At 44.4% G+C, this 24,219-nt stretch overlaps 1 protein-coding gene across 1 annotated transcript in view; it reads left to right on the forward strand.

The window, feature by feature from the left end:
- The window catches only part of LCT (lactase), a 77,366-nt gene that overhangs the window by 40,687 nt on the left and 12,460 nt on the right, over window positions 1-24,219 (forward strand). The window contains exons 8-14 of the mRNA XM_002749479.6: window positions 507-2,057; window positions 3,131-3,399; window positions 5,863-6,153; window positions 6,774-6,972; window positions 7,986-8,188; window positions 10,691-10,800; window positions 14,271-14,405. Coding sequence (XP_002749525.2) covers window positions 507-2,057; window positions 3,131-3,399; window positions 5,863-6,153; window positions 6,774-6,972; window positions 7,986-8,188; window positions 10,691-10,800; window positions 14,271-14,405 — 2,758 coding nt within the window. The remainder of the gene's footprint in view (window positions 1-506; window positions 2,058-3,130; window positions 3,400-5,862; window positions 6,154-6,773; window positions 6,973-7,985; window positions 8,189-10,690; window positions 10,801-14,270; window positions 14,406-24,219) is intronic.

Consider the following 24,219-nt stretch of genomic DNA (forward strand, 5'->3'; position numbering starts at 1 on the left):
TTGGTTTGAGATTTATGGCCATAGAAGTGGCCTATGTTTTGTGAGGGTCTTGTGGATTTTCCTTTTCTCCATTTTGAGGAGGAAAGGGGGTGAACATTTGGGAGGTAACGCAAGTCACCTCCAAAACTTTCATGTCAAAAGGAACACTTTTCAAAAGCATCATTAGTAACAAAGACTATACTTCTAATTTTTCAATAAAAACTATTTTATTGAAAGCCCTTGCTGGTCCAAGGTAATAATTTATCTCAATTGATTGTTCACAACTAGTTACAGATCAAACGGCTTCTAGAACCCTTCTACGCCTTCTCACTAATGCACTGGCTAGTCTTTAAAAGATAAATAAATAAAATAGTGGTGCACTGGTTCACTTCTGTAGTCAGTCCCAGCGACTTGGGAGAATCACTTGAGTCTAGAAGTTTGAGATCAGCCTGGGCAACACAGTGAGACCCCATCTCAATTAAATAGATCCATAAATAAATACATCTAATTTTTGTTTTTCTTCATAGCTATCAAGAAAGACTCCGTGGATGTTCGTTCTTACATTGCTCGTTCCCTCATTGACGGCTTTGAAGGCCCCTCTGGTTACAGCCAGAGGTTTGGCCTGCACCATGTCAACTTCAACGACAGCAGCAAGTCAAGGACTCCCAGGAAATCTGCCTACTTTTTCACCAGCATCATAGAAAAGAACGGTTTCCTCACCAAGGTGGCAAAAAGACTGCTACCACCTAATACAGCAGACCTCCCCTCCAAAGTCAGAGCCTTCACTTTTCCATCTGAGGTACCCTCCAAGGCTAAAGTGGTTTGGGAAAAGTTCTCCAGCCAACCCAAGTTCGAAAGAGATTTGTTCTACCATGGGACATTTCGGGATGACTTTCTGTGGGGTGTGTCCTCTTCTGCTTATCAGATTGAAGGTGGGTGGGATGCTGACGGCAAAGGCCCCAGCATCTGGGATAACTTTACCCACACACCAGGGAGCAATGTGAAAGACAATGCCACTGGAGACATTGCCTGTGACAGCTATCACCAGCTGGATGCCGATCTGAATATGCTCCGCGCTTTGAAGGTGAAGGCCTACCGCTTTTCTATCTCCTGGTCTCGGATTTTCCCAACTGGGAGAAACAGCTCTATCAATAGTCATGGGGTTGATTATTACAATAGGCTGATTGATGGCTTGGTGGCAAGCAACATCTTTCCCATGGTGACATTGTTCCATTGGGACCTGCCCCAGGCCCTCCAGGATATTGGAGGCTGGGAGAATCCTGTTTTGATTGAATTGTTTGACAGCTATGCAGACTTTTGTTTCCAGACCTTTGGTGACAGAGTCAAATTCTGGATGACTTTTAATGAGCCCATGTATCTGGCATGGCTGGGTTATGGCTCAGGGGAGTTTCCCCCAGGGGTGAAGGACCCAGGCTGGACACCATATAGGATAGGACACGCCATTATCAAAGCCCATGCCAGAGTCTATCACACATACGATGAGAAATACAGGCAGGAGCAGAAGGGGGTCATCTCTCTGAGCCTCAGTACACACTGGGCAGAGCCCAGGTCACCAGGGGTCCCCAGAGATGTGGAAGCTGCTGACCGAATGCTGCAGTTCTCTCTGGGCTGGTTTGCACACCCCATTTTTAGAAACGGAGACTATCCTGATGCCATGAAGTGGAAAGTGGGGAACAGGAGTGAACTGCAGCACTTAGCCACCTCCCGCCTGCCAAGTTTCACTGAGGAAGAGAAGAGGTTCATCAGGGCAACAGCTGACATCTTCTGCCTCAACACCTACTCCTCCAGAATTGTGCAGTACAAAACACCCTGGCTAAACCCACCCTCCTATGAAGATGACCAGGAGATGGCCGAGGAGGAGGACCCTTCATGGCCTTCCACAGCAATGAACAGAGCTGCGCCCTGGGGGATGCGAAGGCTGCTGAACTGGATCAAGGAAGAGTATGGTGACATCCCCATTTACATCACCGAAAATGGAGTGGGGCTGACCAATCCAAAAGAGGAGGATACCGATAGGATATTTTACCACAAAACCTACATCAATGAGGCTTTGAAAGGTATGTGAGGGTTCAGTTCCCCTTAAAGAAACCTTCCAACATTCCCTGGGTCATTTGCCCAAAATGGTTTGCCAGAATGATTTATGAACCATTCACAAGTCTTTCTCTTGGGTCCCAACTCCATAATTCTTTATCTGTTTGGGATTATATGTTCCTTGAGAAGCTGGAGGAAAAACGGCTGTGGTTGTCTCTGCAGAGGAAAATCACAAACACAACACACACAGGGTTCCTGGCAGAGTATTTATATTGTCATGGGCCCATTCATTACTGAGCAACTACTGTGACAAGTTCTATTCTAGGTGCTGGGGTTACAACAGTGAACAAAACACAGATTTCTGCCTTCTTAGAGCTTATCCCATGCACCCCAGAATAAGAAACTTGTGTAAGTTCACATTTCGGGACTTCCTTTTTTTTTTTTTTTTGATATGGATTCTTGCTCTGTTACCCAGGTTGGAGTGCAGTGGCCACTGTGCCCAGCTAATTTTTTCGTATTTTTAGTTGAGACGGGGTTGCACCATGTTGGCCAGGCTGGTTTCAAATTCCTGACCTCAAGTGATCTGCCTACCTCTGCCTCTCAAAGTGCTAGGATTACAGGCATGAGCCACCGCGCCAGCCTAAAAATCTACTTTTTGTTTCATTGATCTTTTCTTTCTTTTTTTTTTGAGACAGAGTCTCACTCTGTTACCCAGGCTGGAATGGAATGGTACGATCTCGGCTCACTGCAACCTCCACCTCCCAGGTTCAAGCAATTCTCCTGCCTCAGCCTCCCCAGTTGCTGGGACTACAGGCGCATTGGGCTTAACTTCCTAAGTGAGCTGAGGCTCTTGAATTTGAGGCATGTTCCTTTGCCCCAACAGAAGAATTTGATTTGGAGATGATCAGTCATTAATGCTTGCTGTGGGGGTCGTAGTAATGGCAAAAAAGTCAGATCAACAGATGATCTGTTGGTCTCTCACAGCATATGTCACTTTTAGGATGACAGCCTTGATTGAGGAGCTAGCATTAGGCTGGCTGCCTGGAGGTCCTGCCTCCTGGTGTCAAGCTCTCCTCTGCTTTCTTTGGGATGTTCCCAGCCTACAGGCTTGATGGTGTAGACCTTCGAGGGTATGTTGCCTGGTCTCTGATGGACAACTTTGAGTGGCTGAATGGCTACACAGTCAAGTTTGGACTGTACCATGTTGATTTCAACAACACGAACAGGCCTCGCACAGCAAGAGCCTCTGCCAGGTACTACACAGAGGTGATTACCAACAATGGCATGCCACTGCCCAAGGAGGATGAGTTTGTGTATGGATCGTTTCCTGAGGGCTTCATTTGGAGTGCGGCTTCTGCTGCGTATCAGGTGAGGAGTTTAGGGTCACCATTGACTGCACACCTGCCCTGCACCAGGCTCTAGGCTTACTGCTGGGAAGGGCAGATGCATGAACAGGAGATTCCAGCAGACCCATGGAGGGCAGTGTGGAGTCTGGGAGGGCCTCTTCCAGATAGCCTACCTTCTGCACAGCCCCAAATTTAGCCAGACCAGCATGGTGAGGCAGCCTGTCCTGAGATGCCAGATGGAGCAGGGGGAGCCTTGGCAGAAGCAGTTGGGCAAAGACACACAAATACAGTCATGCTTCGCTCACAACAGGGATTTGCTCTGGGAGATGTGACGTTAGGTGAGTTCCTAGTTGTGTGAACATCACGCAGAGTGCACTTTCACAAACCTAGATAGTATAGCATACTACACACCATGGTATAGCCTAGTGCTCCTAGACTAAAACCTGTACAGATTGTTACTGTACTGAATGCTGTAGGCATTTGTAACATGGTAGTATTTGTGTATCTAAATGTAGTAAGGCACAGTAAAAATAAGGTATAAAAGCTGAACAGGGCATTCACCATGAATGGAGACAGTGGGACTGGAAGTTGCTCTGGGTGAGTCAGTGAGTGAGGGGTGAGTGAATAGGAAGGCATTACTGTACACTACTGTGGCCTTTATGAAAACTGCACACTTAGGCTACACTAAATTCATTTTATTTACTTATTTATCTTTAGATAGAGTCTCGCTCTGTCTCCAGGTATCAGGCTGGAGTGCAGTGGCATGATCTCAGCTAACTGCAACCTTCACCTCCCAGGTTCAAGCAATTCTCCTGCCTCAGCCTCCTGGGTAGCTAGGACTACAGGCACACGCCACCATGCCCAGCTAATTTTTTTTATTTTTTATTTTTTTTTATTTTTAGTAGGGACGGGGTTTCACCATGTTGGCCAGTATGGTCTCCATCTCTTAACCTTGTGATACACCTGCCTTGGCCTCCCAAAGTGCTGGGATTATAGGCTTGAGCCACTGCACCTGGCCTAAATTTATTTTTTAAATGCCTTTCTTCGGCCCTTTATTAACTTTTTAACTTTTTTAACTTTTTTACTCTTTTGCGATAATATTTAGCTTAAAACAAGCACATTGGTCTGGGTGCAGTGGCACATTCCTGCAATCCCAGTGCTGTGGGAGGATCGCTTGAGTCCAGGAGTTCAAAACCAGCCTGGCAACATGGCAAAACCCCATCTCTACAAAACAAAAAAAATTAGCCAAGTGTAGTGGTGTGTGCCTGTAGTCCCAGCTACTTGGGAGGCTGAGCCAGGAGGATCACTTAGTCTTTCCAGTAGCTGGAATTACATGCACATGCCACCATACCTAATGAACTTTTAAATTTTTTTGTAGAGATGGGGGTCTTGCTATGTTGCTAGGGCTAGTCTTGAACTCCTGGCCTCAAGTGATCCTCCTCCCTCAGCCTCCCAAAGTGCTGGTATTACAGATGTGAGCCACAGCACCTGGCCTGCATGTGCTATACTTTTATATTGCTGGCCACACGGTAGGTTTATTGACAAGAGCACCACCACAAACATGAATAATGTAGTGCTCTATGACATTACGATGGCTACAACAGCACTAGACAATAGGAATGTTTCAGCTCCATTATAATCTTTTTGTTTGTTTGTTTGTTTGTTTTTTTTGAGACGGAATCTTGCACTGTCACCCAGGCTATAGTGCAGTGGTGCTCTCTCGACTCACTGTAATCTTCACCTCCTGGGTTCAAGCAATTCCTCTGTCTCAGCCTCCCGAGTAGCTGCGACTACAGGCTTGTGCCACCACGTCCAGCTAATTTTTTTGTATTTTTGGTAGAGATGGGGTTTCACCATGTTGGCCAAGATGGTCTCAATATCCTCACCTCTTGATCTGCCTGCCACGGCCTCCCAAAGTGCTGGCATTACAGGCGTGAGCCACTGTGCCCGGCCTTCAGCTCCATTATAATCTTATGTGACCAGCTATCATTTATCGGGTCCAGCATTGACCAAAACACTGTTCTACAGCCCATAATTATGACAAGTCCCTACTGGACCCTTTTATTCCTCAGCTAGATCCTTCCAAGCCAGCAGTTTGCTCACTTTGGCTCTCAGCGTGGGCCTGAGCTTATTCTGATGCCCTAACAACATCACACTGCTACCATGTTCATGCCAAATGAGGTTCACTAATACAGAAAATAGGACGGTTTTATTTTTTCCTAGAAAAATGGAATACAAAAAGGTAAGAGCAACTTGCCTGGCAGTTAGTGGTGGTTCTTGCTTTCCATCTTCTGCCTATGTCTGTCTTTGTGCAGGAGTGGCCATTGCCATATGTGCCAAGATTGAGGGGGCGGGGGGGCCAGAGCAGACTCCCAGAGGAGGTGATGCTGAGAAGCGTCCTGACTTGGGACTCACCCAGTGGCAGAAGGTAACCTGTGAGTGCTTGACTGAATGACCTAATTAGACCATGTCTTATCACCTTGAGATCGAAGGTGCGTGGAGAGCAGATGGCAAAGGACTCAGCATTTGGGACACATTTTCTCATACACCGCTGAGGGTTGAGAACAATGCCACCGGAGACGTGGCCTGTGACAGTTATCACAAGCTTGCTGAGGATCTGGTCACCCTGCAAAACCTGGGCGTGTCCCACTACCGTTTTTCCGTCTCCTGGTCTCGCATCCTCCCTGATGGAACCACCAGGTACATCAATGAAGCGGGCCTGAACTACTATGTGCGGCTCATCAACGCACTGCTGGCCGCCAACATCCAGCCCCAGGTACGGTGAGCCCTGGCCAGGCCTTGGGAAAGTCCACATGCAGGAGCCAGCGGGCTGGGGGAGCACATTTATCATGTAAACAAAATACTGGTTTCAAATTTAGTTTAGTTTAGTTTTTGTTTTTTTAAATGTCTCACTCTGTCACCCAGGCTGGAGTGCAGTGTTGGATCTTGTTTCACGCCTCCCAAGTAGCTGGGCTTACAGGCACACACCACCATGCCTGGCTAATTTTTGTATTTTTGGTAGAGACAAAGTTACACTGTGTTGGCCAAGCTGGTCTCAAACTCCTGGCCTCAAGTGATCCACCCGCCTCAGCCTCCCAAAATGCTGAGATTAAAGGCATGAGCCACCATGCCTGACCTCAAGTTTAACTTTTTAATTGTCAGTAAATTCACATGATGCAGAATTCAAAAAACATAAAAGAGTTTCCTTTCCAACCTTGATCTCAGCCATCTGGTTCTCCCTGAAAGCAATTTACCTCTTCCCTAAAGGAAAAAAAAAATCTTTGAGCTTTTTTGTCTAAGTCACTCTCAGGATTAGCAGCAGACGTTGATGCTGGCACATGTAACCCAGGGCTTCCCAGCATAATTGATGGAACAGCTGATCTGGCTTCTTCCCAGGTGACCATCTACCACTGGGACCTACCGCAGGCACTCCAGGATATTGGAGGCTGGGAGAATGAGACCATTGTGCAGCGGTTTAAGGAGTATGCAGATGTGCTCTTCCAGAGGCTGGGAGACAAGGTGAAGTTTTGGATCACACTGAATGAGCCCTATGTCATTGCTTACCAGGGCTATGGCTACGGAACAGCAGCTCCAGGTAGGTCCCAGGCCTGGCTCATCGGCTCCTTGGAACATGGCATTCTTAGCACATTGAGAGTTGAAACCTGGGTGGCACAGGAGGAGGCAGCCAAGAAAGCCGCATGGCCGAAACCCTGCCTCTTGCTCAGAGCTGTCGAGGTTTCTCTCCTGACTTTGCATTGCTAAACGTGAATTTCACATCTCAATACCTCAAGGTGGCTTCATTTCTTTGCTCTGTAACTGATTGGCCTCAGGTTGGAAGGTCTCTGAGATAGAGATGTGGGCAAATTGATGTGGGGAAGGACAGTTTGTCAGGCTGTAGAGGTCTACAGTCTGTTTTTCACGATTCCCAAATCCCAAAGGTTCTTACAATTGGTTTGGCTGATCTGAGCTCATTTAATAGTGGTGAAACCTGACTCAAGCCAACAGGGGGCTGCTCATGGTGTTTATGGCACTGAGTGAACCTTCCTAAGTTCTGCTGCAGAGGTTGTTAGTGTGCTTGACTGTGGAGAGCTGTCCTGGGCCCATGGGCCTGTTAGGTACTTTTCTCAAAGGAAACATTTAATTATAAAATTATAAAACACATCTGACCCTAAGGGATTTTTTCTTTTATCTTTTGTTGATATGCAATAATTATACATATGAATGGAGTACAAAATGATATTCTGATACATGTATACATTATGTGATGATGAAATCAGAGTAATTAGTATATTCATCATTACACTTTTCCTTTAAATGTCACCATTTGACTTGATTTGCTCCAGCCTAAGCATTTCTTAAATTGGGGGCTTTAGATTCTGTGATGGGTGTCTCTATTATAGGTATTTTGCCTGAGACATATGAGCCACTCTGTAACCCAAAGTTACACAGCCAGCTAATAAGAGGGAGAGCCAGGGTTTGAATTCCCATCTTCCTAATGCCAGAATCTACATCCCTTCACCCAGAGGGGATACCTGCAGGCAGGGACTAACACTCTCAGTCACATCCATTCTCTCCATTCTCTGTTGATGTCCATGTGTATGTTTCCAGGAATCTCCAGTAGGCCTGGCACTGCCCCCTACATTGTTGGCCACAACCTAATAAAGGCTCATGCTGAGGCCTGGCATTTGTACAACGATGTGTACCGCGCCAGTCAAGGTGGCGTGATTTCCATCACCATCAGCAGTGACTGGGCTGAACCCAGAGATCCCTCTAACCAGGAGGATGTGGAGGCAGCCAGGAGATATGTTCAGGTCTGTTTTTCCTCTGGGCGCTTGTTCTTACTCTTGTCCAGCTTTCCTTCCAGTCTAATAGAAACAGATTGTGAATCAAAAATTTAGGGTGTGGTGGCTCATGTCTGTAATCCCAGCACTTTGGAAGGCTGAGGTAGGAGGATTACTTGAGACTAGAAGTTTAAGACCAGCCTGGGCAACACAGAAAGACCTTGTCTGTAAAAAAAAGAAAAAGAAGAAGAAATTACTAGAGCATAGTGGCACACACCTATAGTCCCAGCTGCTCAGGAGGCTAACTAAGGTAGGGACTTGAGCCCAGGAGTTCAAGGTTTCAGTGAGCCATGATTTCAGCACCACTGAACTCCAGGTGACAGAGAAAGACCACCCCCAACCCAAAAAAAACAATTGTTAGGATCTAAGCCTGGTTTTGCTATTACCTTATTTTCTGAACTTGGGAAAATCATCTAAACTTTCCGTACCTTAGTTTTTTCATCTTTGAACTGGAGATGCCCTACCTACCTCATAAGTTTGCTGTGATGAAAGTGATCAGGTCTATGGGATTAGGTTGTCTTTAAGTTTTTAAAAATTGTTTGTACAGGTAATTATTTCTGTAGCATTGGTTTGAAGTTAACTCATAGAAATTCCATGCCTTCAGTCTCCCTGGTTAGACTATAGTAGCTAACAGAGCTGGGCTGCAGTGTCACACTTCACCTTTAGGTGTTGCCATTTAGTTTGATTTGCTCCAGCCTAAATATTTCTTAAACTAAGGGCGTTAGATTCTGTGAAACTCATTAGTGCTCCTAATTTGCCAACTCAATGAGTTTAAGGACAGCATCTTTTGGTCATGGAATTTCACCCCTAGGAAGTAGAGACATTAGTAGGAAGCCAGCTGGGAATGGTGGCTCATGCCTGTAATCACAGCACTTTTGAGAGGCCAAGGCAGGTGGATCACCTGAGGTCAGAAGTTCTAGACCAGCCTGGCCAACATGGTGAGACCCCATCTCTACTAAAATTACAAAAAATTACCCAGGTATGGTGGTACATGCCTGTAGTCCTAGCTACTCAGGAGGCTGAGGCAGAAGAACCCTTGAGCCAAGATTGCCATTGCACTCCAGCCTCAGCAACAGAGCAAGACTCCATCTCCAAAAAATAAATTAATCAATTAATTAATTAAAAAGAAAGCAGGTGCCAGCGTGGCCTACCTTTATTTCCTCCTGAACCCCTGACAAGAGGAGAGAAGGAGAAAAATGATCCTCATTCACAACAGAGCTCCTCTGATCCCTCCTAGAGTCTCTGAAAGGGCTGGAAGGTGCCGCCTTCTACATTTTGCATCAGGAAGAAAAGGCAAGTGTTTCTCTCTGGATTGGTTCCCACTTTGGGCTCTGTGGAAGAGTTTGCCAACTGTGGCACCATAATTCTCTCAGGGGGAACACCAAGGGCCTTAGTTTGCAAAACTCTTCACAAGAGACCTTGACAAAGATAGTCAAATTAATAAATGCAACGAAGAGCTTAATTTTCTGGTTTGCTAGCCAGCTGGGGAAACAGCTTCGAAACAAAATTAATGTATCCCCCATGTCAGACTCACAGAACTGGTGAATTAGAGCAACATTTCCTTTTTTCCTGAAATCAAAACTCAAATGTCAGGAAATGTTAGGCTGTCATATCATTAAATTGAGCTACTTACTAGTGAACTGTGATACTGCAGCCATGGATTATGACAGATGCATCTCCTATTAGAATCAGCTTCCTCCAAAACATCCAGTGTGGTGCCTTGGAGTGAGTGCATTTAAGCCTCTTTACCAGGGCATGTGTGTTCCATGCCTCATCTCTGACCATGAGTGGAAGCTGCCCTTACCCTATATTCCCAGCAGCAGCCAGCAGGTGAGGAGAGGATTTGGAGAGACTAAAGAAGGCTCTCAAACCCCCCAGCATTATAGTGTTTGGGTGCCATGTATTCCCCCTCATGATAAGGATGGCCTAGGTATCATTAGAGAAAATAGGTCAAACAGTTCCTACTCTGGGGCTGTGAAAGCCCGTGAAGAGTTATGCTTTGCCTGGGAAGTCGGGAAAGCCTTGCATCTCAGCCCTCCCCAGAACGTTCTGGTTGCTCCTTGGGCACGTTGATGAGGAAGTTCAGCCGCTCAGTGGTGAGAGAGGGAACCAGGAGCCTGGAGGCTTGTGGCCTCTCCCTTATCCTCTGTGGGACCCTTCCAAGGGCAGCCAGGAAGCATTCTTTGAGCACCAGGGCTAGTGTGCCCAGGTCAGTTCCTGTCACTGCAAGCTGTAATTATGAAGAGGTGGCCCTGCCTCAGAGCAAGAGCAGCTGAGCAAGCACAGACCCAGCTGGGAGATCTGGGCACTGAAGCTGCAACAGGCAGGAGCCACAGAGATGAGACTTAGGCTGAGGGTATGGAAAAATAAGGGAGGTTCCAAGGCCAGGCACTTCTGAGTGGGAATGGTGCTGTCTCTTGCTGTGCCCACTTGTAATGCTTGGGCTGACCATCTCCCTCACCCTACCTGCAGTTCATGGGAGGCTGGTTTGCTCATCCTATTTTCAAGAATGGAGATTACAATGAGGTGATGAAGACACGGATCCGTGAAAGGAGCTTGGCTGCAGGCCTCAGCAAGTCTCGGTAAGGGCCTGGTGCCCGCCGTGGTAAGGGCATGGTCATCGGGGTTACAGAGGCGTGTCTCAGGCAATTTACCAGGACTAAGCTTCTTTGTTTGCTGTGAAGTAAAATGTGATCATATATATAATGCTTAACCCAGCGCCTGGCACTGCTGTGTGCTTGACAAAAGGGGTTGCTGTTATGGTTATTATTTTGCACAACAGCCAGATCTGTCCCAGGGATATCCACCTCCGAGCAATCCTACTATGCCACTCCACAGACAACTCCCAGCTCATCCTATCCTATTTCATCACCTCATGTGTAAATGTAGGTGGCAGTGGGTGACAGCCAGGCATGTGCTTTGCATCACTTGGCCAGAAGCGCCCCTACTTATCCACCTACCCCTTCTTGGCAAAGAAGGAGTAGCAGCATCAGCAGCCAGCATTTATCGATCTCCTTTTTTTTTTGAGACAGAGTCTCGCTCTGTCGCCAGGCTGGAGTACAGTGTCGGGATCTCTGCTCACTGCAACCTCCACCTCCCAGGTTCAAGCATTCCTTCTGCCTCAGCCTCCTGAGTAGCTGGGACTACAGGCCCGCACCACCACACCCAGCTAATTTTTGTATTTTTAGTACAGACGAGGATTCACCATGTTGGCCAGGATGGTCTCAGTCTCTTGACCTTGTGATCCCCTTGCCTCGGCCTCCCAAAGTGCTGGGATTACAGGCATGAGCCACTGCACCTGGCCCCATCTTCTGTTGATATCTTTATTTCTATTTAAAGATGAGTAAAGCAAGGCGCAAAGATTAGGGCAAGATCACCCAGCGATTAAGAGATGGAGCTGAGATTTGCAGCCAAGCTGTCTGCCCCCAGGGTTCATGCTGGGGGCAGAATCATGCAGGTTGGATGAGAGGTGTGTGTAGAAACAAGAAGCTGGGGTCACTGCCTACGGGAACATGCCGACCACTCCAAGACCGGCAGGATTCAGGTGGGAATTCTGACCGTAGCCTTTGAGTCTTGCCCCCAAGCTCTCCCATATAGCCCATCTGAGGATTAAAAATCTAGCTCCCTCCTCACAATGCATACCCTGGCCTGGTTAGGGTAAGTCCCACAGAGCAGGCTATGCCTAAAGGTCTTATCTGTGAACTGTGATCTCCAGCAAAGCTGGTGAGCATCCAGCCCATCCACACAACTTTGCTGAGCATCTACAATTTGCTCGAGTCAGGGCCAGAGGGAGGGGTCCATGGAAGGAGAGGATTGCAAGTTGACTCCTCAGGCTGCTGACAGACCAGCTAGAAAGACAGTACTCCAAGGATTCCCATTCCCCAGGCTCTTCAGTACACAGAAAACTCAGAAGATGAGATCAGAGTGGGCTGGGTAGACCCAGGAGATTTCATGGACACGGCAGGACATCAGCTGAGCTGGGCCTTGATGGGGGATGGAATGTGGGATAATAGGTCATTCCTTCCAAGGGGCAGGGTTGTGAAGATAGGCCTAGAGGTAAGAATGAGTGGAGTGCCAGAAGCTGACAGTGGGGAGACCAGCCCAGCAGCAGTGAAGGGGCTGAGGCTATGTGGTGGAGGGCCTGGAAGCCAGGCACAGGGCTTTGGATTTGGTGCCACAGGCCACTGCTGGCTTCTGAGCAGAGGCATCAGGGACATGAGGAGGCTGCGCTTTGAAAGTTTTCTCCCATCATCTCAGAAACCCCAGGGAAGGAAGGTTCTTGATCCCTCAGGTTAATGGTAGCAGACAGGTGAAGATGAAGGTGTCAGAAGCCTCAGCAGGGCATCTCTGGGCCATACCTAAACCAGAAGCACTGGGTCTCTCTGTCAGCATGTACATGCAGTCAGGATCACCTGTACATGCTGTACATGAGTGCATATTAGTCAGGTTCTACAGGAGAGAGGCTCTTCACTCAGAGTGCCTGGAGAATGCTCCATCTACCCATTAAGAAGCCAAAGTGCCCCAGGCACTGTGGCTCACATCTGTAATCCCAGCATTTTGGGAGGCTGAGGCGGGAGGATTCCTTGAGACCAGGTATTCAAGACCAGCCTGGGCAACATAGTGAGCCTCTATCTTGTCTCTTTTTTTTGTTTGTTTTGAGACAGAGTCTCACTCTGTTGTCAGGCGCCAGGCTGGAGTGCAGTGGCATGATCTCGGCTCACTGCAACCTCTGCCTCCTAGGTTCAAGCAATTCTTCTGCCTCAGCCTCCTGAGTAGTTGGGACTACAGGTGCACGCCACCACGCCCAGCTAATTTTTACATTTTTAGTAGAGACGGGGTTTCACCATGTTGGCCAGGATGGTCTCGATCTCTTGACCTTGTGATCTGCCCACCTCAGCCTACCAAAGTGCTAGGATTACAGGCATGAGCCACTGCACCCGGCCATGAGCCTCTGTCTTTACAAAAAATTTTAAAATTATCCAGGCATAGTGGCACACACCTATATTCCCAACTACTTGGGAGGCTGAGGTGGAAGGATCGCTTGAGCCCAGAAGACTGAGGTTGCAGTGAGCTATGATTGCACCATTGTCCTCCCACCTCAGAGGGAGTGCAGTGTCCCCAGGGTGACAGAGGGAGACCCTGTCTGGAAGGGAGGGAAGACTGATTCAGTGAAATAGTGAGAACTGAGAAGTTCAAATGCAAATACTCAGTTTGCAAAATATTTCTCCTGCTACCTTGAAGATCTTGAAGCTACTATTATTATTATTATTAGAATTGGAGAAAAGAGGCATGCCTAGACAAACAAACCCCAGCAAGAACAGAGGAACCTGAAAAGGATAGAATACAGAAATTAAAATTATACAAGGGCCAGGTGCAATGGCTCACACCTGTAATCCCAGCACTTTGGGAGGCTGAGGCAGGTGGATCACCTGAGGTCAGGAGTTCAAGATCAGCCTGGCCAACATGTTGAAACCCCGTCTCTACCAAAAATACAACAGATTAGCCAGGCGTTATGACAGACACTTGTAGTCCCAGCTACTCAGGAGACTGAGGCAGAAGAATCGCTTGAACCCAGAAGGTGGAGGTTTCAGTGAGCTGAGATCATGCCACTGTACTCTACCCTAGGCAACAGAGGGAGACTCCATCACACAAAAAAACTATAGAAGATATAACTTTACAAACAGGGGAGGAGCCTTGGGTATGTACTTGAGGCATGCTCTTGATTTTGAAATCTGTCATAGATGCTAAATATCATAATTTGCATATGTTAATGTTTCAAGGAAATTTAAAACTGTGTGTGTATACACGTGTGTGTGGTCCCTTGGGTTTCAAAGGCTCTTGTAGAGACCTAGGGAAGCCAGGTTTACAATGTGACGGGAGGAGCTGCAGGTGCTTCCTGCACCACCTGAAGGACCTCTTCTCCTTCGCTGCTGGTTGCCCCTAGTCACGGCCTAGTGGTTCAGAGCGCTCCCCTGCCCCAGCCCCATGACATTGTCTTCCCAAAGCACGGCTCTCCATGAAGCCCCTGGTTTTAATGGCTTCTTCCACCCAGGCTGCCAGAATTTACAGAGAATGAGAAGAAGAGGATCAATGGCACCTATGACTTTTTTGGGTTCAATCACTACACCACTGTCCTGGCCTACAACCTCAACTATCCCACTGCCAACTCTTCTTTTGATGCAGACAGGTAAGTCCACCAACAGGGCGCCTAAAGCCATCTTTGGAAAAGGCAGAAAGGTGCCTCTTGGCCGCACTCTCAGGCCCACCCAGCCTCAAAACAGGGCCTCCAATGCTGAATGTGCTAGGGTTTGCAAGACGCTCACCACCCCACAGCTCCTGCAGGAAATCTCTAGCAAGGGAGAGGGAGAGGAGGCCGGAGTCTCCAGGGCACCTCCCATTAGGACACATATGCTTGGCTTTTTGTTTTATTTCATTTTAAAAAATTTATTCATTTATTTTGTTTTCTTTTTCACAAGCTGCTCAACTGTCAAAATGCTTGTTTTTTAAAAAAGGATTTTCAAGAAAAAAAATTTTCAGGTTTTATCAAAATTTACTTCAATATTAATAACAATAATACAAGGATAAAATTTTATTTTCTCTTTTAAACAATGCTTTTAGGCCAGGCACGGTGACCCATGCCTGTAATCCTAGCACTTTGGGAGGCCGAGGCAGGCAGATCACAAGGTCAAGGGATCGAGACCATTCTGGCCAACATGGTGAAACTCCATCTCCACCAAAAAATGCAAAAATTAGCTAGGTGTGGTGGTGCACACCTGTAGTCCCAGCTACTTGGGAGGCAGAGGTTGCAGTGAGCTGAGATCGTACCACTGCACTCCAGCCTGGTGACACAGTGAGACACCATCTCAAAAAAAATGCTTTTGTGAAGTAGAGATAGTAAAAGATTTTGGTTTACCAAATAACAGTTTTTGTTTATTTTATTTTTAGTTTATTATTATTGTTATTATTATTATTTTGAGTAGCTGGGACTACAGCCACCATTTGCCACCATACACGGCTAATTTTTTTTTTTTTTTAATCAGTAGAGATGGGGTTTCACCATGGTGGCTAGGGTAGTCTCAATCTCCTGACCTCATGATCTACCCACCTTAGCCTCCCCAAGTGCTGGGATTACAGCTGTGAGCCACCAAGCCTGACCAATAATGGTTTTTAAAAAGCCAATTTTTTTTTTGTCTGTTGCCCCTTTATCCATAACTATTTTAAGTCTTGTTCTTTTCCTTCCTTGGGAGTTCCTTCCGAGCTTCTCAGTCACTGAGCACCCCCTTTCACTGGCCAAAGAATTTGATTTATAACAATGGCCCTTTTTTTTTTTGAGACAATCTCACTCTGTTGCCCAGGCTGGAGTGCAGTAGCATGATCTCAGCTCACTGCAACCCCTACTTCCCAGATTCAAGGAGTTCTCCTGCCTCAGCCTCCCAAGTAGCTGGGACTACAGGCACCTGCCACCATACCTGACTAACTTTTTTGTATTTTTAGTAGAGATGGGGGTCTTACCATGTTGGCCAGGCTAGTCTCGAACATTTAACCTCAGGTGATCTGCCCACTTTGGCCTCCCAAAGTGCTGGGATTACAGGCATGAGCCATTGCACCCAGCCCATTTTTCACCATTTTCATTGTGCATACCACCTTCATTTATCTAAATTGGTGGAATGTACAAATGGGATAATGAAAAAAAAAATTGACAAAGTTTAGAAAAACTTTTAACTTGCCCTGGCCTAAGGCTTTTCATTGGTGTTATTATTATTATGTTGTTGTTCATCACTCACCTCAAAGAAGGTTTTTAATTTGATGTCATTGGGGTTAACAGGTATTTTTTTTCCAGAAACAGTATTCACTCTGTACTGAGTCTTTACATTGTAATTCGTGAAGGTTTGTCAGCATTTGTACTTACCAAGGGAAAGCATTTGTACTTACTGACCTTGCTCTTCTTAACTTTAAGTCTTTGCTCTGGGTTTCCCAGAATCCTGCCAAAAATTTCTATTATGTCCTATAAATAGAAATTAATTCCTCTAGGTAATTTAAATCCTTCAATTACCTTCTTCATTAAACACTGAAAACTGGCAGAGGTAGCTTTTCAAATTGTTACTCCACCCACTTTGGACACACACGGCAGATGAAGTCAATTTTCTGTTAACTTTTTAAAAAATTTTTAATAGTTTTGGGGGAACAGATGGTGTTTGGTTACATTAATAAGTTTTTTTTTTTCCTGTTCATCTTTGTTTTTTTTTAATTGCATTTTAGGTTTTGGGGTACGTGTGCAGAACATGCAAGACAGTTGCATAGGTACACATGTGGCAGTGTGATTTGCGGCCTTCCTCCCCTTCACCCACATCTGGCATTTCTCCCTATGCTATCCCTCCCCAGCTCCTCCCCCCACTGTCCCTCCCCTATTCCCCCCAATAGATCCCAGTGTGTAGTGCTCCCCTCCCTGTGTCCATGTGTTCTCATTGTTCATCACCCGCCTATGAGTGAGAACATGTGGTATTTCATTTTCTGTTCTTGTGTCAGTTTGCTGAGAATGATGTTCTCCAGATTCATCCATGTCCCTACAAAGAACACGAACTCATCGTTTTTGATTGCTGCATAATATTCCATGGTGTATATGTGCCACATTTTCCCAGTCCAGTCTATCATCAATGGGCATTTGGATTGGTTCCAGGTCTTTGCTATTGTAAACAGTGCTGCAATGAACATTCGTGTGCATGTGTCCTTATAGTAGAACGATTTATAGTCCTTTGGATATATACCCAGTAATGGGATTGCTGGGTCAAATGGAATTTCTATTTCTAGGTCCTTGAGGAATCGCCATACTGTCTTCCACAATGGTTGAACTAATTTACACTCCCACCAGCAGTGTAAAAGTATTCCTATTTCTCCATATCCTCTCCAGCATCTGTTGTCTCCAGATTTTTTAATGATCGCCATTCTAACTGGTGTGGATGGTATCTCAATGTAGTTTTGATTTGCATTTCTCTAAAGACCAGTGATGAGCATTTTTTCATATGTTTGTTGGCCTCATGTATGTCTTTTTTTGTAAAGTGTCTGTTCCTACCCTTTGCCCATTTTTGAATGGGCTTGTTTTTTTCTTGTAAATCTGTTTTAGTTCTTTGTAAATTCTGGATATCAGCCCTTTGTCAGATGGGTAAACTGCAAAAATTTTTTCCCATTCTGTTGGTTGCCGATTCACTCTCATGACTGTTTCTTTTGCCATGCAGAAGCTGTGGAGTTTGATTAGGTCCCATTTGTCTATCTTGGCTTTTGTTGCCAATGCTTTTGGTGTTTTGATCATGAAGTCCTTGCCTACTCCTATGTCCTGAATGGTTTTGCCTAGATTTTCTTCTAGGGTTTTTATGGTGCCAGGTCTTATGTTAAAGTCTTTAATCCATCTGGAGTTAATTTTAGTGTAAGGTGTCAGGAAGGGGTCCAGTTTCTGCTTTCTGCACATGGCTAGCCAGTTTTCCCAACACCATTTATTAAACAGGGAATCCTTTCCCCATTGCTTGTTTTTGTCAGGTTTATCAAAGATTGTATAGTAGTAGATATGTTGTGTTGCCTCCGATGCCTCTGTTCTGTTTCATTAGTCTACATCTCTGTTTTGGTACAAGTACCATGCCATTTTGATTACTGTAGCCTTGTAGTATAGTTTGAAGTCCGGTAGTGTGATGCCTCCTGCTGTGTTCTTTTTGCTTAGAATTGACTTGGCTATGTGGGTTCTCTTTTGGTTCCATATGAAGTTTAAGGTAGTTTTTTCCAGTTCTGTGAAGAAGGTCATTGGTAGCTTGATGGGGATAGCATTGAATCTGTAAATACTTTGGGCAGTATGGCCATTTTCACGATATTGATTCTTCCTAACCATGAACATGAAATGTTTCTCCATCTGTTTGTGTCCTCTCTGATTTCGTTGAGCAGTGGTTTGTAGTTCTCCTTGAAGAGGTCCTTTATGTTCCTTGTTAGTTGTATTCCTAGGTATTTTATTCTCTTTGTAGCAATTGTGAATGGCAGTTCGTTCTTGATTTGGCTCTCTTTCATTCTGTTATTGGTATATAGGAATGCTTGTGATTTTTGCACATTGATTTTGTATCCTGAGACTTTGCTGAAGTTGCTTACCAGTTTCAGGAGTTTTTGGGCTGAGACGATGGGGTCTTCTAGATAGTATTGTCACGTCATCTGCAAATAGAGACAATTTGGCTTCCTCCTTTCCTATTTGAATACTCTTTATTTCTTATTCTTGCCTGATTGCTCTGGCTAGAACTTCCAGTACTATATTGAATAGGAGAGGTGAGACAGGGCATCCTTGTCTAGTGCCAGATTTCAAAGGGAATGCTTCCAGTTTTTGCCCATTCAGTATGATATTGGCTGTTGGTTTGTTGTAAATAGCTTTTATTATTTTGAGATACGTTCCATCAATACCAAGTTTATTGAGGGTTTTTAGCATAAAGTGCTGTTGAATTTTGTCAGAAGCCTTCTCTGCATCAATCGAGATAATCATGTGATTTTTGTTGGTTCTGTTTATGTGGTGAATTACATTTATAGACTTGTGTATGTTGAACCAGCCTTGCATCCCCGGGATGAATCCTACTTGATCATGATGGATAAGCTTTTTGATGTGCTGTTGCAATCGACTTGCCAGTATTTTATTGAAGATTTTTGTGTCTATGTTCATCATGGATATTGGCCTGAAGTTTTCTTTTCTTGTTAAGTCTCTGCCAGGTTTTGGTATCAGGATGATATTGGTCTCATAAAATAATTTGGGAAGGATTCCCTCTTTTTGGATTATTTGGAATAGTTTCAGAAGGAATGGTAACAGTTCCTCTTTGTGTGTCTGGTGGAATTCGGCTGTAAACCCATCTGGACCTGGGCTTTTTTTGGGTGGTAGGCTCTTAATTGCTGCCTCAACTTCAGACCTTGTTATTGGTCTATTCATAGTTTTGGCTTCCTCCTGGTTTAGGCTGGGGAGGACACAAGTATCCAAGAATTTATCCATTTCTTCCAGGTTTACTAGTTTATGTGCATAGAGTTGTTTGTAATATTCTCTGATGATGGTTTGAATTTCTGTGGAATCTGTGGTGATTTCCCTTCTATCGTTTTTTATTGCATCTATTTCGTTATTCTCTCTTTTCTTTTTTATCAATCTGGCTAGTGGTCTGTCTATTTTGTTGATCTTTTAAAAAAACTAGCTCTTGGATTTATTGATTTTTTTGAAGGGTTTTTCGTGTCTCTGTCTCCTTCAGTCTGCTCTGATCTTAGTTATTTCTTGTCTTCTGCTAGGTTTTGAGTGTTTTTGATCTTGCTCCTCTAGCTCTTTCAATTTTGACAAGAGGGTGTCAATTTTGGATCTCTCCACTCTTCTCATGTGGGCACTTATTGCTATATATTTTCCTGTAGAGACTGCTTTAAATGTGTCCCAGAGATTCTGGTATGTTGTGTCTTCGTTCTCGTTGGTTTCAAAGAACTTCTTTATTTCTGCTTCATTTCATTATTTATCCAGTCAACATTCAAGAGCCAGTTGTTCAGTTTCCATGAAGCTGCGTGGTTCTCAGTTAGTTTCTGAATTCTAAGTTCTATCTTGACTGCAGTATGGTCTGAGAGACTGTTTGTTATGATTTCAGTTGTTTTGCATTTGCTGAGGAATGATTTACTTCCAATTATATGGTCAATTTTAGAGTAGGTGTGATGTGGTGCTGAGAAGAATGTATATTCTGTGGATTTGGGGTGGAGAGTTCTGTAAATGTCTATCAGGTTTGCTTGTTCCAGGTCTGAGTTCAAGTCCTGGATATCCTTGTTAATTTTCTGTCTGGTTGATCTGTCTAATATTGACAGTGGAGTGTTAAAGTCTCCCACTATTATTGTGTGGGAGTCTAAGTCTCTTTGTAAGTCATTAAGAACTTGCCTTATATGTCTGGGTGCTCCTGTATTGGGTCCATATATATTTAGGATCGTTAGCTCTTCTTGTATTGATCCTTTTACCATTACGTAATGTACTTCTTTGTCTCTTTTGATCTTTGTTGCATTAAAGTCATTTTATCAGAGATGACAATTGTAACTCCTGCTTTTTTTTGCTCTCCATTTGCTTGGTAAATCTTCCTCCAACCCTTTATTTTGAGCCTTTGTGTATCCTTGCATGCGAGATGGGTTTTCTGGATACAGCACACCGATGGGTTTTGGCTTTTTATCCAATTTGCCAGTCTGTGTCTTTTGATTGGTGCATTTAGCCCATTTACATTTAGGGTTAATATTGTTATGTGTGAATTTGATACTGCCATTTTGATGCTAGCTGGCTGTTTTGCCCATTAGTTGATGCAGATTCTTTATTTTGTTGATGCTCTTTAGCATTTGGTATGTTTTTGGAATAGCCAGTACTGGTTGTAGTGCCTCTTTCAGGAGCTCTTGTAAAGCAGGCCTGGTGGTGACAAAATCTCTGAGTACTTGCTTGTTCGCAAAGGATTTTATATTTCCTTCACTTATGAAGCTCAGTTTGCCTGGATATGAAATTCTGGGTTGAAAGTTCTTTTCTTTAAGGATGTAAGCCTAAAACTCCTAGGCTCAAGCAATCCTTCCCTCCTGGCCTCCCTAAGTGCTCCAATTACAGCTGTGAGCCACTACACCTAGCCACAAGGCATTTTAAGTGCATACTTGCAACATTTTAGCTCACCTTGATAGCAGCAAGAGGTAGCTATAAAATGTACTACAGTTAATTTTATGCAGTTACTATTTAATACTGCACCTTTACACTGTTTACATTTCTCTTGGTTGCAAATGACACCATATACAATCTGTGAGTGCTTAGGTTTTAATAAATTTTAGCTTTTTATAATAGATTTGTGTATATTTTACGTAGTAAATGACAACACAGACTAGTATCTACATATATTTTATGCATTCCTAATATTTTTTGTTGTTGTTGTTATTTTGAGGCTATGCAGTTCCATCTGTGAGTCTTGTCAAATCTCCACAAAGTTTTCAAATGTATTTACTGGAAAAAAGCCACGCAATAAGTGGATCCACACGGTTCAGACCCATGTTGTTCAAGGGTCAACTTTACTACTGTCTTAAAACATTCACCTAGTTCATTGCAAAAGCCTTCCAAACACTATGAACCCCAACCTCATGGAATTTACCACCCTCAAAATCACAATCAAAATAAACATAGGTGTACCGTGACCCTGTTCAAAACCCTTCTACAGTAGCATAGTAGGTACAAACCTAGTTTATGTTCAATTCTCCACACCTCTCTTGACATGTATTCTCTAACAATATTAAACCAAGTGGAATTCTTAAATATACAACTTGCTGTTTCTCACTACATTTCCATAACTGTCACAACCCTTACCCACTTATTTCAGTTCCCATGTCTTTCACCCCCTACCCCGTTGGTCATCCTTTGCTCTGCCTTTTCTTTATCTGATTGTTTACATATCTTCTGAACACAGCTCAGGTGTCATAACCTCTAGGAATCCTTCCTTGAACTCCTCAAGCAAAGTTAACAACTCCTTCTCAGCTCTTCCATGATATTTTAGATTACAGTGTAATCTATATTTAACTATACACTAAATAAGATGTAGTGTATTTTTGTTTATATGTGAATGTAGTGATATAAACTACCAGGAGGAGTTATACACTATCACTACACTCCCATATAGCTTCATAATTGTCTATTTATGCATCTTCTTCCATGAATTTCTTAAGAGATTGTACTTTTTTTTCATGTGGCATTGGAGAAAAATGCACAATCTCTTGGCTGGGCACGGTGGCTCACGCCTGTAATCCCAGCACTTTGGGAGGCTGAGGCAGGCAGATCACAAGGTCAAGTGATAAAGACCATCCTGGTCAACATGGTAAAACCCTGTCTCTACTAAAAATAAAAAAAAAAAATTGGCTGGGCGTGGTGGCATGCGCCTGTATTCCCAGCTACTCAGTAGCTGAGGCAGGAGAATCACTTAAACCCAGGAAATGGAGGTTGCAGTGAGCCAAAATTGTGCTACTGTATTCCAGCCTGGGTAACAAGAGCGAAACTCCGTCTCAAAAAAAAAGGGAAAAAGAAAAAGAAAGCGGTAAACAAATATCTGTTGAATGAATACTACTTTATCCATGTTATATCAATGCAATTTTGAAAATACAAACACTTTAATTATAAGGCACATGATATGAGAAAACAGTTGAATGTATTTACCCTCAGCAATTAATCCAATTTTAAATAATCAAATCTTTTTCGAATAGAAGTAATGTACAGGTACCAGACTTTTAAATTTTACCTCAAGCAGTATTTTCAGATTTTTCCCATTCACCTAGCTAAAGGCCTCACTCAAAAGCTGCTTAATCATTAATTTTACTAATAAATATTAACTGGGAAGAAAATGGTGGACGAAATAGGCCCTTCAGAAGCAGATCAATGAGCTACACTCTTTCCCTAAATCAAGTAAGTCCCAAAACTATATGTACCAGATGAAATGGGCTTCTAGTGCAGATTCCTACATACACATGATTTGGGCTTGAGCCAAGAGATCTGCTGTGAGTCTGATGGGCTTCCCTTTGTGGGTGACCCGACCTTTCTCTCTGGCTGCCCTTAGTATTTTCTCCTTTATTTCAACCTTGTTGAATCTGACGATTATGTGCCTTGGGGTTGCTCTTCTTGCAGAATATCTTTGTGGTGTTCTCTGCATTTCCTGGACTTGAATATTGGCCTGCCTAGCTAGGTTGGGGAAATTTTCCTTGATAATATCCTGAAGAGTATTTTCCAGCTTGGATTCATTCTCTTCGTCACATTCAGGTACACCTATTAAACGTAGATTAGGTCTCTTCACATAGTCCCACATTTCTTGGAGACTTTGTTCATTCCTTTTTGCGCTTTTTTCTCTAATCTTGCCTTCTCATTTTATTTCATTGAGTTGATCTTCGACCTCTGATATCCTTTCTTCTGCTTGGTCAATTCGGCTGTTGAGACTTGTGCATGCTTCGCGAAGTTCTCATGTTGTGTTTTTCAGCTCCATCAATTCACTCATATTCCTCTGTAAGTTGTCCATTCTTGTTATCATTTCCTCAAATCTTTTTTCAAGGTTCTTAGTTTCTTTGCATCGAGTTAGAACATGTTTTTTTAGCTCACGAAAGTTTCTCATTACCCACCTTCTGAAGTCTGATTCTGTCATTTCATCACACTCATTCTCCATCCAGCTTTGTTCCCTTGCTGGTGAGGGGTTGTGGTCCCTTGTAGGAGGTGAGGTGTTTTGGTTTCGGGTGTTTTCCTCCTTTTTGCCTTGGTTTCTTCCCATCTTTGTGGATTTATCCACCTGTCATCTGAGTAGTTGCTGACTTTCTGATTGGGTCTCTGTGTGGACATCCAGATTGTTGATGATGAAGTATTTCTGTTTCTTAGTTTTCCTTCTAACAGTCTAGCCCCTCTGCTGTAGGACTGCTGAGGTCCACTCCAGGCCCTGCTTTCCTGAGGAACACCTGTAGCAGCTGCGGAACAGTGAGGGTTGCTACCAGTTTCTTCTTCTGCTATCTTTGTCCCAGAATGATGCCCACCAAATGTCAGTCACCACCTTTGTGAGGTGACTCTGGATATACGGGGGTCAGGGAGCTGCTTGAGGAGACAGTCTATGCTTTATAGGAGCTCAAGTGCTGAGCTGTGAGCTCCGTTGTTCATTCAGGGCTGCTAGGCAGGTATGTTTAAGTCTGCTGCAACAGAACTCATAAAGCCCCTTTTTATCCTCAGGTGCTCTGACCCGGGGAGTTAGGGCTTTATTTATGAGTATCCGTTGCACTGTCCTGCCTAGCAAGGAGGCAGTCTAGCCACTGCCTGCTGCAGAGGCTATGCTGAGCTGCTCTGGGCTCTGCCCTGCTGCTGTGGGCTCTGCACTATAGCCATGGGCTCTGCCCTGCTGCCGTGTGTAATTCCCTGTAGTCTTGTTTATATTGTTGTGGTTAGAACTGCCATGGCAATGGTGGCTTGCCTCTGTAATGGCAGACTCTCTATGTTATGGCGG

Source organism: Callithrix jacchus, chromosome 6, assembly GCF_049354715.1.
Source record: "Callithrix jacchus isolate 240 chromosome 6, calJac240_pri, whole genome shotgun sequence".
Lineage (NCBI taxonomy): Eukaryota > Metazoa > Chordata > Mammalia > Primates > Cebidae > Callithrix > Callithrix jacchus.